Raw genomic sequence first — 16,380 nt, forward strand, 5'->3', positions numbered from 1 at the left:
GATTAAGTTCAAACTTTGGATTATTGATTAATTTGTTCATGTTCCTTGGACATAAAACTTAAGTTGTCATGGCTGTTAATGGAAGTGATTATTATAACAGTACAAGTCAAACATCAAGTTACAGAAATGCCTAAAACATTCTATACATATTTTAGAAAAAAATGACAAACAAAAGCTTGAAAGTTCAGTCTATACATGTCTAGACTGTTCAGGGTTTAACCTCTACTGTCATATCAGGCTGCATCATGTGAAGCATTCATTTTAGCTGAAGGCAAAATCATGTTTCTAATGAAAGAATCAAACAATCTATAAAGTGACAATTTAGAATGTCCAGTGTTTTATGTCTTATACACAAACATAGTGCTAGGAAAACAATTGTATTGGTTATAGAGAGTGTAGGTTAATCATTATTATATAAATACTCTGGCTGCTGAGACATGGCCACCTTTAATTTTGTGAAACCCCCATCTATTAAAATGATTTTTGGTACCTTCCTTTTCGAATCAAATTTTCAAGAAAAAAATAAACCGAATAATTGCATACATTTAATATATTTAAGTACTCATCTTTCCAACAGACAGGACAGGATAATAATATTGGGCGTTTTTCTTTTGCGCGATTTTGATTGGCGGTTTATACGGTCTTGACTATCCTCGCACGACTGCCTCTTGCGGGGATTGTGTAATTAGATGTCTATTCGTAGTTGGAGGTAGCGGAGCCCATGCAGCATGCAGCCTTCGAATACCTGACCGAAGAACTCTGAGTATATCCTACTAGCGGCTGGGCTGCTCTGTTGACGCTCTGGCATACTGCCAGACCCCAGGTGGGTTCGAGAGCGTTTCCCCTTTCTAATTGTTTGGGAGTACGTCAACGTGAAAAGTGTGTCCTTTTGCGCTAGTACTCCTTTTGCACCGTACTTACTTTTTGATTTTCGTAGTTAAATTGCGCCAATAAATTAATCATCCTTTTGCACCAGAATACAGGAAAACTGATATTTGATATTGTTTTAGATACGTGGTATGGTTATTGTTTATTATTCACCTTCTAAAAATTGTCTTTTATAGTTGGTCGTTCATCTCTTTGGCAAGTATAATTATAAAAAATATAAGAAATATAAGACTTTATTTTAGTTACAAATCAGGGGCGTAGCTGCCTATACGCAAATACGCAGTTGCGTACTTTCGGAAAAAGTAACAAAAATAAAAACACATTTTAAAGAAAAGATGAAATAAAGGTTTTATGCAATGACTCACTGGGTGCCTTGAGCGACCCCCGCCCCCAAGACCCCTCGCCGTAATTTTGCGTACAAATAAAACAGGCCTAGCTACGCCCCTGAATAATGTAGCTATAGAATGTATGTCCGTCGACAACTATCATTGGTTTTCCTTTTTTTTGACTCAATCCTCCTAATATTTGTGTAATTTGAGTTTATCCAACGAAATCGGGGCCTTCAATGTCATATTTCTTTCCGGGATAGTGAAAACATATCCCTACATCTGTTTGACTTTGTGTAAAATGTGCTTTTTCATAAAAAAAAAATTATATTGACAGTACGATTGACCTAATTAATAAGAATATCGATTTATCTAACATGTGCAAAGTTCTAGCTCTGAGATAATTAAGATTGTCGTAACTCAGAAATACAAGTTTACATCACAAATACGCTATAGGTTAGTAAAATGATAAATATATGCTTTATTTTGAATAATGTAGCTGGTCAACAATATGCAAATAAAGGTTATATTATCTTTTTTACCCTTTTCAATTTTTTTTATTGATTTCAAAACCGAAGTGTTCAAGTTCAATGTATGTGTAATAGCACACATTTTCCAATGGTAGATAAACTCCTGCCGCCATGGAACATGACCATACGAAAATTTACGACCAAATGAGATTTACGCTAGGCAAGTTTCAAAATGAGACACTCATCTTTAAAGTTAGCAACATGATTGTATACGTACATGTGTATTCCCAAGAACCTTGGGGAAAGCATTTTACAATATTAACGGGTCCCTTGGATCCGCCCATGACTTCGGTCGATAAAAAATACTATACTAGTCTACTGTTGGCGGTCGTTTAGATACATTTTATCTTCAAAACGTCACACTTCATTAGTTTTATTAGTTTTTGTAGCTTGTATTTTGGTTCAAGAATTTTAAAAAAATGGTTAATTCAATGAGTATTTTACTGTAAGATTTAGTAATTACTAGGTCATGTTACTGAAATTTATCATACGGTACACAAGTAGAATGCGAACAAAATTTGGTTAGGTTTTGAACTAAATATTAGAACTACAGCATATTTATCATTGCGAAATAGGACTACATTGACCCATGCCAGTAAAAATTCCATTCCCCCTTCTTTGATGATACGTGTAGTACCAAACTTAAAACCTTTCAAAAGGCCTTTTCCCAAAATAATTAAATCTGACGGACTGACCGACATAAAAGAAAAAAAAGTATGTAACTGGGATGAAATGACAAACTTTTAATGATAGTTATACACGCAATTGATTCCTAGAAACAAAATTATATTATGTCAACACTGTAGTAAAAATAGATATGATAATTTATTTTCTAAATTTTAGATACTACACATAATCCAACATGGTAAATAGCTCACAGAGGAACTTCTGAGAGCGTCGCCTGACGACAGGCTCCGTCTGTCGCCCGTATTTCTGAACACTTCGTTTGAAGATCAACTCACGAGCAATAGCAAATTATGTATTATAGAAGCAACAGGAGAATCAACGAAAGCAACATTAGTTTATGATGTGTCAATTTTTCTAGTTCGAGTCTCAAGTCAGTTGTGAACATCAATAAAAAACAATCTAGCTGTAATGCACTTCAGAAACTCAGAACTCCTTGAGGAGTTTATTCAAATAATACAGAAAACACTTTTGGGCAGTTACAATAAATGGTAACCACAAGTTTTCTGTGATGATGAACTATTGGTCATTTAAAAGTGATCCAGTTTTTGTTAAACACACAAATACATGTTGTATGTTCATTACGGAAGATTCCTATTTTAAAAAAGAACCGGATTCGCTTATTTAGTAAAAAATCTTAATTCTTTGGTCTTTTCGTAAACAATAACTCATATAAAGAGCCGCTGTTTATCTTGGACCTTATCACACTTTTGTCATGAGGATAATATTTCTTTTTCTATAAAATTGTTTTCATTCTACAAAAAATCATTCAGGACAATAACTCTAATAAGGAGTTATTTTACATCTTTGACCCTTGATGTCTTTTGGAGGCCCCGTAATATTACACATGCAATTGAAAGTTTCTATCTGATGATGAGCTAAAACCAATCAAAAATAACCTTTCAATGGCAAAAACTCTAAGAATGGGTCATTATTCAGCTTAGACCCAAGGACTTTTCTCGTAATAGTAAATTTACCGACTGAAAGAGTCAAAGGCGGCTATGTTTTACGCTTGATGTATAGCATTGACACAATTTACACACACACACACACACATATGTATATATATATATAAAGATCGGCGAAAGAACTGAGCGATTTTGGAGATTTTTAAAGAAAAGGTCACGTCAAACGACAATTACAGACGACGACGCCAATAACTCGCATCAAAATTATTTGAAAGATAGAAAAGAATAAACACGTAGCACAACTTAGATAATCAACAGTGCAAAACAAAGTATCAAGAAAAAAAGCAGAAAAAACAAAAAAAAAAACAAAAAACAAAAAAAAACAAAAACGAAAAACAAAAAACAAAAAACAATTTGATATAAGATATGCGCAATATGTTACCCAAATAGAACACGGGATATATATTAAAGGCTTGTTAACCAATATATGCAATCCAATCGTAGCTCCATCAAAGACATCATATCGGTAAGTGATTTCATATCCGATGAAGTGATGCTTTTGATTATTCCTAAAATAATTAGTATCGTTATATTTTATTTGATATTTTTATCTTGTTTAATACTTCGCAGGTTATCCTTTCAATGCAATGAAACTAAAACTCCTTATAGTATTCCTAGCTGTGGTGATGTTGCTAAATGATTCCGACGCCGGTTGGTGGCGACGAAGGCGTCGTCGTCGTAGATCGTGGATAAGGATAAGAGGTAGACATATTTTAGAGAATAGTTGTAGGATTTTATGTGCATCGAAATGCGCCGGGTTATGTTATGGTTGTTGCTTGTATGGATGTTATAGAGCTTGCGGTAAAAGAGAACTTCCAGAGGTAACATTATGTATGTTAGCGTCTTTAAATATTTTGAGTTAGAAAATATATTGAATTTTCCCCGGCTACTTACCGATGTACCATATGTAAATGACTGTAAATGGAAAGGTGTAGTTAGTACTAGTATTTGCAAAAAAATCGTTCTCGTAGAATACCTCTGTTTTTTTAAATCTCTTTTCTAGCTCTTTTCTTTTATGTGTATATTTTTATCGTAGTACATAACACATTCAACTTTCTTAATCACAATTTAATCTGTAAAAATCTTAATGAAAACTCTTTTTTAAAGGGTAATAACAAAAGCGAAATTGTAATGAAACTACCATGCCGATTTGATGCATGGGATCTGGATAATGATGGAGGCATTTCCTTGGAGGAGTTTGCCTTTGCTGGTCATGCCAAAGCCAATGCTAGTACCAAGATGCTGTTTCAAAAAGTCGATACTGACGGTGAGTTTGAGTGTTTACATATCTGACTGAGTGTTTTAGAGAGTTTTAATGTCATTGGCCTCCGACAGACGGTTTTACATATCTGCTTGGTGTTAATTGTCGTTTATGGATTTCCATATTCCGATTATAAATTCTAAATGATCTTGTCAGGATACGCTGCATCATTGATTATTATCCCAGTTTCTTGATTTCAGGTGACGGCAAAGTAAGCAATGATGAATTGAACAGTGCACCTTTAGTGAGGGAGACATGTTAAAGAAAATCGTATTAGATGGTAAGTAGTCGTTAAAATAGTCTTATTGCGTACGGTTTTCCATATTGGTTTAATAAATGGTCCCCGGCTAGCAATCATTTTTGACTAACTAGTCCAATACGTCATATTGGCCTAGGCCAATATGTATTTTAACCATGCCAATATGACGTATTGGATAGGTAAAAACCTCATTGGACGGCTAAATCCCACTGTGGCGCACCTTTGTTTTTGTATTGTATTGGCAGTTTTAATCATATTTACTGGTTAATATTCGAACGTCAATCAACAATTTATAATAATCGATGCATTTCGTTTAGGCGTTTTTTATACGGAAAACCTGACCGCAAACCATATTGGTGCACCGTGTTTGGAAAGGTGCCACGTTCCTCGGAAGTTAAAGAACCCTGCTGTGGTATTCGATAGGAGTAGGAACCTTTGCGCTCCGCCACAGGAGGCTAAATTGCCCGAACTTACCCATCCCCCCTTTTTCTAGTGGCAATCGTAATTTGTCGACTCTATTATCCTTGTATCCCATCTTTTTTTTCATTTCATCATCATTTCATGTTCATTTTATCATCCTTTTCATGTTCATCGTCTAAATATAGCTGAAATATTGCTGCTCGGACGTTAAACCCCAACAAAACAAACATATACTTATTGATTTATTTATACACCTTTTAAATTTTGTAACTTCATACTGACTCAATACTCTTTAAAGAAATGATATATAATAAAAATTTTCAAGCCATAAAAAAGCTAAAATTGTTAAATAGCTAAAAAGATCTGAACTTAAAGGATACACAATTTCATTTAGAGTTTTCTGCTTATTTTTATACGAACAAACCACATAGATTTCTAATAAATGTGCAATCAGCCAATTCGTTCTTTTAGCAAGACTTTGAACTTAGGTATTTGACAAATGCTTCTTTTCTCGCTTCATCAAAAATCGGCAGTAAGTATGTCTTATTTAATTTCCGTTATTTCATGTTCTTTGTTGTGTGTGTCTGTTTTCCATGTCTGGTTTTTGTCCCTGTATTACATTATTTTGGGTTCCGCTAGAATCTTGGTTCCTTTGATTACTCCAACCTTTTTTTTGGATACTAGAGTATTTTACCACTGTCTGTTCTTGTTAATTGATTTTATTTTACAAAAAGTTTCTTTTTTTCCAGAAGTATTAACCGAGCAGCAACAATCAGAAGACACCAATTAACTAATAAATTTATTTAGCATCTGATTTTTTGTGTTCATTTTTACAAAGACGATACATCAATTTACCTAAAAATACAGAAATGAATTCACATTTGTGATTTAAAGGTGCTACTATTTTAAGATTTGTTCAAGTATAATCACATAGTTATACGATACACACAAGACAGCATCAATATAAACCTGTTAAAATTATGCACTAGAATAAATTCTAAAGACGAAACTACATGTCGGAAACCAAACATGAAGATATTGGCTAATTAAATCCTGAAGATTAAAGGTACTGTTTTTTAACTTCACTATTGTTTCCTGATAAAATAACAACTACTCGCATGTAATACATACAACCTTTTATCTAATTCATCTTAATATTAAAGACATAAACATGATATGTATACGGCCATCTCTAATCTAATCTTTGGCAATAATATGATGTATATATAATAAGGCAACTTCTCTGAAAATAAGTGTGGTGGTCATATACGTTATGCCAGTGCTTGCCTGGAATACAAGGAATTTTTGCACCATGTTAGACTTCTTACAATTAGCTCTTTCAAACACAACTTGTTGCCAAAAGATTAAAGTCATTCCTATAAATAATTTATGGTCATCATTAGGAAACCGTTGATTCTTTTTGTGTATCTATCTGAACCATGGGAACGAATTTGGTCCCAGTACGTGTCATAGTTTTTCTTCTTGTTTTTCTCTGCCGTCTAGTCCGGACGTGAAATTTTATGATTTCTTCTTATACTATTGTACTATTATATGACTCGGCGGACAAAGGGCGTTTACCCTACCAATGCTATTGGCCCATTCTCCAAGTTTCCAATGATGTCCACGTTGCTTCTTTACTTTTATTTCTTCGTATGTTTTATTGTGGTTGTTTCATATTCCATTTTTATATGTTTCTATTTTCCTTGTCTAGACGTTATCCTTGGAATATATTCATTTTTATTACCATTCGAATCCTGTTGCCTTAAACTTCCTTGTAATATAGTTTTGCCTGAAAAAAAACTTTAAAAATAATCTATATGTTGTATTGTATGTTCATACGAAGAGATGTCAAATAAATTCATTCTGAAATCTGGAAGCAAAACTCTTTATGTTGATTTTTTTTCTTCAAAAGATTTGCCTATACTTTTTGGTAAAGCGCTCGCTTCTATGATACCAGTCACCCAAAAGACATTAAGGAAGTTTGTATACATTCATTTGTGTCTCATTTAGAGCATGGCATAAACGGTAATTAAATGTGATTCGACATTTTAAAGAGGGCCATACAATGGGAGAGGGTATGTTTTACAGGGGTTTAGGGCATTAGAAGTGTTAAGAAGTGGTGAGGGGATTGGTCAATGTCCCCGACAGATTATGCAGTATTATGATTTGTTTAAAAAATTTCAGGTGAAATTAACGATGGAATATGAATTTCCAAAGCTGAATTTTCAGTCTTATGTATTGATTATAGCAACGAAGATGCGTGTGTATTATGTTTGTGATCCTTCAGTCCATCGGTCTGGTCTGTTTTTTTTTTTAAATTTCATTCAAATTTTGGTTAATGGTTTGTAGCAATAAAATCTTGAATATAATTGATTTCACTGGACTCGGTTAAGGATGGAGAATAGGGACTGAATTTTCTAAAGTGTTAATGTGTGGTTGTGCTCGCTCTATGGTATTTTAATTGTCCGGCGTATTTGCTTGTAGTTTTCATATAATTTTTTCCCACATCTGGAGAAAAATATTTAATGTTTAAGACGTTTATATTTAAAAAAGCGACATTTTTAATGTTGACCATCAGAAAAAGATAAAACAAACATGTATATGAAATACAGCTGTTTAAATAAAATTAAATCGTCAATATTACCATATATGATACGTATATCCAGGCTATTCTTTGACACAATATTTCTGTCTTTTTATAGAGAAATGTAATAAAAAAGGCAATACATTTTTTCCTAATTTAAAATCACCCCTTATATTATTGCAGAAAAATACAAATTCAACACAGAAATTATCCCCCAAAGGAAATAAACAAAGAAACAAAAAAAAAAAAAAAAAAAAAAAAAACAAATAATAAAAAAAACAAAAAAAAAAATCCAGTAAAAAATCCCCCGCCCCAAAAAACATACAAACAAAAACAAAATTAAATATCAAAACAAACCAAAAAACCTAAATCACACATGTTATGTTCATTGATATCATTCATGAAATTAAGCAACACTATTGCTTTTCCTGCTGCTACAATCTCAAGCTTTACACAGTCTTTACTCTCGACGAACATTTATACCGTAAATAAGTACAAACCCGCACTAGAAGCCGTAAAAATCCCAGTTGATATATCATACCCACTTCCTTTATTAAGTAATACGTTCTTATACACCAGAGTTTGTCCATACGGTTAGCATCTCGTACCAATATTCCGCTTTTAATTCAACCATTTACATGGCATAGGACTTCGTGAAATTGCCTGCTGAAATAGGAACAATGTGCCATGCGCAAAAGCTTGTTTTTGTAAAGTTATTATGTTCTATTAGAGTATGACTTTGTCAAGTACTAAAATCTGTTCTTTCAACTTATAATTTTCTACATTTCATTCAGGAAATAACACGCCATATCAATTACCGATACAGTTTTTCCAACGCAACTTAGTTATCAGCATTTGGCCAACCGGAAAACAGAATTTGCGTTTCCATGGAAGAGTAATCAATGGAAGCAAGGTTACAGCGGTAATCAAAAGAATGTAATCCAGGGACAAAGGCCAGACATGGAAGAGTAATCAAGGGAACCAAGGTTATAGCGGTAATCAAAAGAATGTAATCCAGGGACAAAGACCAGACATGGAAAACAGACACACACAACAAAGAACATAAAGCAACTAAAATCATACAAAGCAAAGCAACAAAAGCAAATGAGCAACTCGGACTCCACTAAAAACTGGGAGCATGGACCAGGTGTACCGGGAGGGTAAGCGTCCTCTTGGAAGAACGTCTTTAAGGTCAAGGGGTAAAAAGAAAAAAAATACCGACTGCGTCTGAAAAAAATTAAAGAAAAAATCTTAATATATTCACCCTGCTAAAGTATTTTCTCCAGCTGTAATAGTTCTGCCTTTACATCGTCTCCTGTCGTTTTTTGATCTAAAATTATCAAAAGAGAAGGAGACTAAGATACAACTCAAAATTAATCATTAAGTGTTAGTTGTGAACCTGAAGACTTGAATACATAGCCAGTATAAGACTATAATGATTTCTGAAATTTTTTGCTTAGGAAAGACAAAAGATGTGCCTGAAGGTTACCAAATTACAGAAATTCCATAAAGTTTGAGATTATATTTCACATATTGGCCATATATCCGGCGGGAAATGGTGTCCACACCTAACAAGCCACTTAATTTGTAGCGGAAAAAAAACATCACTTCATACTATCACTATCTCGTTTATGAGGAAATGGGTGTGAACATAGTTTTCTGAATGAAAAGTGTGTGAAAACGTAAAATTTAACAATTTTATTTCTCTCACAGTTTTGGATATGTGTCGTACCATAATGAAGTAAAGCCACAACCAATTTATATATTTTACTATATTTTGAACAATGTTGATATTTTAAGCCGTATACTGGGTTTAATACCCCTAAACCTTTGACATGATTAATTAAGTTTTTTTTTGTTTTTATTAAATCTATAAATAAATAAGTAAAAAATAAATAAATAAACAAACAAGACAATTTACATTCCGATGCTCACTTCTAAATTTATAAATTTGCATGCGATTTCATCTTATCACTTCTTTTTTGAGTGTAGCGTCTCGACATTTATAGCGATAGCCTCTTACTTAATATGACATGCAAGGTCAAGATTGTTGTTTTATCCTGCAACTAAGCATTCTAATGTACAAATAAAAGGCATCGAATAACGCAAAGCTTTAAATTCATTCTTTTGATTACCGCTATAACCTTGGTTCCCTTGATTACTCTTTCACTGCATAATACTGTGAAACACGTCAAAAACAGGTTTAAAGGAGCCCTCGTCGACAGTCGAACTCAAATGATTGCTGAAAAAAAACTATTTTGGAAAAATTTCGCATGATTTATTTAGAAAAATATGGTTGTAGGATAAAAGCAATACATGAATATTGCCGAAAATATCATTATACTAATTAGTCCTAGCTTCGAAACAGTCAGATTAGCTTGCGGATCACCCGTGATCTGACTGTTCCTAACGGTCGTCAAATAAATTTTATATTGTCCGGCAATATACATATATTGTATTTATACGTTGAACTCCCTGTCAATTCAATTAGCTTTGACTGTTTAATACATAGGCGGACCTTTTTTCGATGAAGAGTGGTCGGTTTTATTGAATTCAATGAGCACAGCAGATTTGAAAATTTACCTAACGCGAGGATCTGTGACAATTAAAAAAATTCATTACCATACATACACATTTTACGAGGTGGTACTTCATTTACGTATCAAAATGTCTTGACAAATCTCCTACTAGCTCAAGTAGATTTAATATTTTGTCAGAACTAATATGCTTTATGGTTGAAGTTATAAGATATCGACATATATGGCAAATATTTCCACTACAAATAGATAGTTTAGCGCTAATATTATCGAATTTACCTGCTGTTGTTTCCATTTCATGAAATGGAATGGAATATTCACATTTAACTAAATATTGCACGATATCTATCGTCAAATAACAAAGACCTTTTATTGTTAATTATGGCCTCGATAATTAGTTACTTTCGACTTTTTGTGAAATCGACTTGTTTTCGAAAGAATCTTACGATATGTACTTACATGCAATCTTCGGACAAATCTTTGACCAATTAAAGACATATCAAATGATAGTATGTGATACAATGTCTAATACTTTTTTATTTCACGTTTTCTGTGTAGCTTCTGACATTTTCAGATTAAAAAAAATGACATTACAAAAAATAGAAAGTCATGAACCCAAAAGAAAACTAATCAAAACTAGTCATATACTGTGTTTTTCTATTTTTACTCATTTTTGTCAGTTTCTACAGTGAACCTGTCCAAACCGAACCCAGACTAATCCCGAAACCTGTCTAAAGCAGACCGTTGAAAAATCCCATCATATCATTTTAGATGCTTTTTAAAACTTGTTGAACTGAACACTTGTCTAGACGCTAAAAGAAAAATACAAAAGGGATTCGGTTTATACAGGTTTCACTGTATAAAGTAGCGCTCCAGGTAAGAATAATGCAAAATGTGATTCATGGTTGGAAAGCCCACATATTTTTATTTTTGATATTGTGTTTAAAATGTTATAGTTAACAGAAATTAACATGTGGCTTTTTAAATAACTATTAATATTAAAGAATTATATAGAATGCACTGTATAATTCAAAATTAAGGGAGATAACTCTATAAAGGACATTAAAATACAATAGAAACTGTTGGGTTTTCAATGTGTATTATCACCTAAGAGCAGACAGATTGGAATGAATGATAATACATTTCATTATATATACCCACAAAAAAAAAATAATAAAATAAAATAAAAAATAAAAATAAATAAATAAATAAAAATGTGTAGCCATTTTTGAGGTGTATCATATAATGGAGAATTTGCATGATTTTTACAAAGACTGGTACTTAAGTAGTAAGTTATGTTCAACATTATGTGTATTTATTTTATCAACATTGAAAGAAAGAAACAAAAGAAAAATAGACTACAATTCAGAACTGAAGCCCGTTTAAAGGGTATTCGTACCGTCTCTACATTTACATAGCATTAAAGCAAGACATAGACACCGACTTTGATTTATTATAAAAGTTCTTTAAAAACGTTGGACCAATCGGAGGCATCTTTAAAAGTTATAAGATTAGACTCAAACATTCTGGACATTACGAAGATATTTTGAAAACCAAGCTAAATAAAAATCTTAAAAAAAAAGAAATGAGTCAAGATGAAAAACATATTAAGGGTTTAATTGTATTCTTGAGAAAGTAAAGATTATCAAACATAATATTAGCTTACATTTTCTGACTTTTCAACTCGTTCCCATATCACGGTAGACAACTTCTGCTTTCCTTATAATCTTCAGTCGAAGTAAACTTGTTTTCGAGGTTTGCCACTTTCTTGCTCAGTGGAGTTCACCTCTAAACGTACTAATTTTTTTTAACAGTTTCTACTCCAAATGAACGGCAGATCATTTCGTCGAAGATTCATCCACACTGTATATACAGGCTAAAGAAGATGGAGAAATAAATATTGAGCTTTAAAGATACAATGTCCAAATAGCGGCACTTCTAGTCATAGAGAACAGCTTGGAAACGGGAAAGAGGATTTATTAATTGGAATTATATTATATTAAGTATAAGACTTTGTAAAAACCACACAAGACGTGATTCATGCATGGCAAAACCCACCAAATTCAATAATATTTCTTGTTTAGAAACAGTTACTGGTCAATTAACTAGCCTTTGTTTTTTATTTGGTTGTTCCGCTTTTGAGATAAAAATTATAAAGATTGTACATGAAATTTGCAATTCGCACTTTGCAAGAGTTATCGTTCTTGATTTTGTATGATTTGGTTGGTTGTAATGGGAGATAAATATATGATTTTCTCGATCTGAATACAGAAATAATTAGCGTTATGTTAAATTATAGCATATGTAGACTGAAAAAAAGTATCATTTGTTTGGTGGGTTTTTCTACACCATGAATCACTTAATCATTAGCAGTGTGAACTTAATGTGGACTGGTACTTAACTTAAAAAGGTCACTTTCTTGTTTGAAGAAATCTAATCTTGAAACATGTGAAGATGGAAGATGATAACTCCCTTGATACCGAATTTTAAATAACTCTCGTCCTAATAGTTTCATAGTGTATGACACGGCAGTTTTTTTTCAAGGTATTTTTTTTACGCAATTACAAATTGACAAAATGACTGGAAATGAACTGGGGTTTTATAAACGCTCTGGTGTCTTTACGGGAATGCACACAGTAGAACAAAATCATAGTGGCACCACTGGATCATATCTGATGGAAATCAAACAAAAGTAAACCGCGATACAGGACAGTGGATTTTTTGCTAACGATTCTGAATTATCAATATCAACTTTTTATGGCAAAAAAACTACATTATAAGTAATAAGGAATTTCATTTCTTGTATTAATTTATGTTTTTTTTTGTAATCAAAACTCGTCGGAAGAGTTGTGAACTCCCTCCTTTTTGCAATTTTGTTTTAAAGCACTGTAGTTTTATATACATAAGAAGTCTCAAAGCAGTAAACAACACATTCAAAAGGTGTATATTTATACCATTTTTTTAATTACAGGTATGTATGCTATTTCTTACATTTTCACATCAAGTCGTGGTCGTGACATGAAGCAGGTAAAGTGTACGCAGTTCAACGTTGTCCCTGGGGGGATCTTATAATAAGCTTTGCGATTTAGCTGAAAAACGACTTCAGCGATTTAAATATAGCGTTCATCCTAGAATAGTTTTTTTCCTAGCTGGGATTCCAGATATATGTACATTAACTCGTAATCGTGCGAAGCAATATGAGTAATCATATCTTGACTAAGAGAAAGATTTTATTTTGCACATTAAGTATACTATTTCTGCAGTTGAAAAACGGATGAGAGATATAGGATGTGAAGTTGTTTTCGGTACGATAACGACTATGAGTTTTATATAGTGGAATAACTATATGAAAAATGTCCGAAAAAGTGCTTATCTAAAGCATGGGGCAGAATATTCTCTGATGCAAGAGAAGTTGAATTCCATACTCCATGAAGTAAATTCTAATATCGTTTATAAGAATCGGGACCACAATTTCGTATCTCCATTCTTATACTGGCATGTTCATAAGAGAAATGGACAGAAAACACGTTATTTATATTCACATTTGATTGATGGAGTACATCCAACTTCTGATTTAGCTGCTGCTTGGTCCGTCAAATCATTTACAAACCACGATATTTGTAAATGCTTAGATATTTTAGTTTTGTTTCTTTGATGTAATCGTGAACTCAGGGGACTGAATTTTTATTTTGGAGGGAAAATATGTCACCGTATGTGTAATTTTCATTACGTATTTTTATATCATACATCATACCCATCATGACGTATTACCGACTTCTTGTATTGTCGTATGCGTATCACTAACATTGCACGTTTTGCGCGAACTGGATTATGCGCACCCAGGCATAGCTGGACTGGGCATTCTATATTTCATTAACGGCCAGATAGCCTAACCTAGCTGACGTCATAATGCCAAAGCTTTATATTTACAGGTATAGTGAATGTTGTATTTTTTTTCTAAAGTTAACTGAAAGTTTACTGAATAGAAATCTTATGTTTTTTATATGAATTGCAAAAGCTCTTAGTAAGTTAGTCAGCCGTAGTGTCATTTTATTGTGTTTTCGGGTCGTGTATAATTGAGTTATTGAATGTTTTCCGAAAGATGAATAAATATGTACAATTTGTTAATAAATATATTTACAGTTTATAAAGATTTTGGGTTTTAATGGTCGGTGAAACTTGTCCTGGCAATAGCGATTTAGTCTTAGCCCATATGCCCTGCGACATTTATACAACTTTTCTTAAACTATTAGGTTTGTAAATTGAAATAATATTTAAAATGTTTATGTGCTAGGTCTATTATAGTAAAATACAGATAAATATTTCTTTCTATAATTTAGTAAAGCTTCACAAGAAAAAAAAATATATATATATATTGATTTACTATTCACCATTGTTATGACAATTACAAATATTGCATTTGCTACATGTATTATCTTTCTTGTTCAACCAGACAGCTGATGACTGCTGCGTCTAACTTAACAAAATACAAATATTTAACACATTAAATTTGCATCGATGATAGATATTTTTCAAAATATAAATCTGATTTTGATATTCGGTAGCAGAGAGTTTTTTGGTAATTCTCAATAAATAAAATACACGTTGGCTTAAACTGATAAGAAGACGACTTTTAATGCTTTCACATATCTATTTATCGGCTTTTTGTGAAATCCATTCATTTGAAAACCCACAGTGATAAAAAAGTAATTCTTTTTGTACCATATTCATAGTTACTCAGATAGATGAAAAAATATATAAAATTTGATAGCAAAGTTTTTTGTCTTTACCATTTCTGATGCGATCCCAGTGATTTACCATTCGCATCGTTACATTAATTGATATTGGATGTTTCCCCAACTCTGCATACATTTTGTGACTAGGAGTGGACCAGTTTAGATGTTTGATCATCTTGCAGTATTTTTCATTAAATGCATTTGTTATGTTTATTTATATTTTCACAACCCTATGCTTTTGATCCAAATAATGAAATTGACATAACCATTTTAACAAATAGATCAAGTTAACAGGTGATGTTTCATTGCTTCATTTAGGATAACATTAAAAGCATTTTTCCTCGAATAATTTCTAGTATATAGAAAAGATCCCCTTCTACTGAAAACACACATATCTATATTATTTAACCAATTCTATTTCCTTTCCACCCATAAAAAACTTTTTATATACAACCCTGTAATAAACTTCTTTTCCCCTCTTGATTTATCCCCCTTTGGTCTTATATAAGCGATAATTGCTTAGATATTTTAAATGTGTATTCATGTGATGTAATTTTAGATGCTGAGTTCAATGTCAATAATAATACAATGGAGTTTCTTCTTTCTCAATCGTAATAACTCGGGAAAGGAATAAAGAATAAGCCTGCCTGATTTTTATTTCTAATGTCAGAATTAAAAAAAAACAGCAGTTCTATTTTATTTCCGTTGTTTTAAAAAAAAATGTACAATATAGCCCACTAGCCATTATTCAGGAAACATTACTGTATCAAAAATACGGTTGAATAATTCAACAAAAATGTCTATCACATAATCAATTATTGAACTAATGTACTCATTCAAAGAGTAATCAAGGGAACCAAGGTTATAGCGGTAATCAAAAGAATGCAATCCAGAGACAAAGACCAGGCATGGAAAACAGACATACACAACAAAGAACAAAAGGTACCTAAAATCACACACACAAAGCAACAAAAGTAAATGAGCAACTCGGACTCCACTAAAAACTGGGAGCATGGACCAGGTGCACCGGTAGGGTAAGCGTCCTCTGCTTTTCTAGAAACACCCGCCGAGTTGCTCATATAAAGTCAAGTCCGGGGTAGACAAACGAGGAAAGGAAAACTATGATCCGTTGAATAAATCAGTTTTCATTGTGCTGATGGATACACCATAACGATCCACGAGTTCAT

The 16,380-nt window shown here is 32.6% G+C and overlaps 1 protein-coding gene across 1 annotated transcript; it reads left to right on the forward strand.

Moving 5' to 3' along the window:
- Nucleotides 1–3,723: 3,723 nt before the first annotated feature.
- Nucleotides 3,724–6,150, forward strand: LOC148604821 (EF-hand calcium-binding domain-containing protein 1-like). The gene is made up of 5 exons (XM_088550228.1): nucleotides 3,724–3,862; nucleotides 3,967–4,217; nucleotides 4,504–4,663; nucleotides 4,858–4,937; nucleotides 6,086–6,150. The coding sequence occupies exons 2-4, from the start codon at nucleotides 3,984–3,986 to the stop codon at nucleotides 4,917–4,919; spliced, it is 456 nt and encodes a 151-aa protein (XP_088406354.1). The 5' UTR covers nucleotides 3,724–3,862; nucleotides 3,967–3,983; the 3' UTR covers nucleotides 4,920–4,937; nucleotides 6,086–6,150.
- Nucleotides 6,151–16,380: the final 10,230 nt, after the last annotated feature.

Source organism: Perna viridis, chromosome 10, assembly GCF_037379345.1.
Source record: "Perna viridis isolate PV_CMFRI_1.1 ecotype Kerala chromosome 10, ASM3737934v1, whole genome shotgun sequence".
NCBI lineage: Eukaryota > Metazoa > Mollusca > Bivalvia > Mytilida > Mytilidae > Perna > Perna viridis.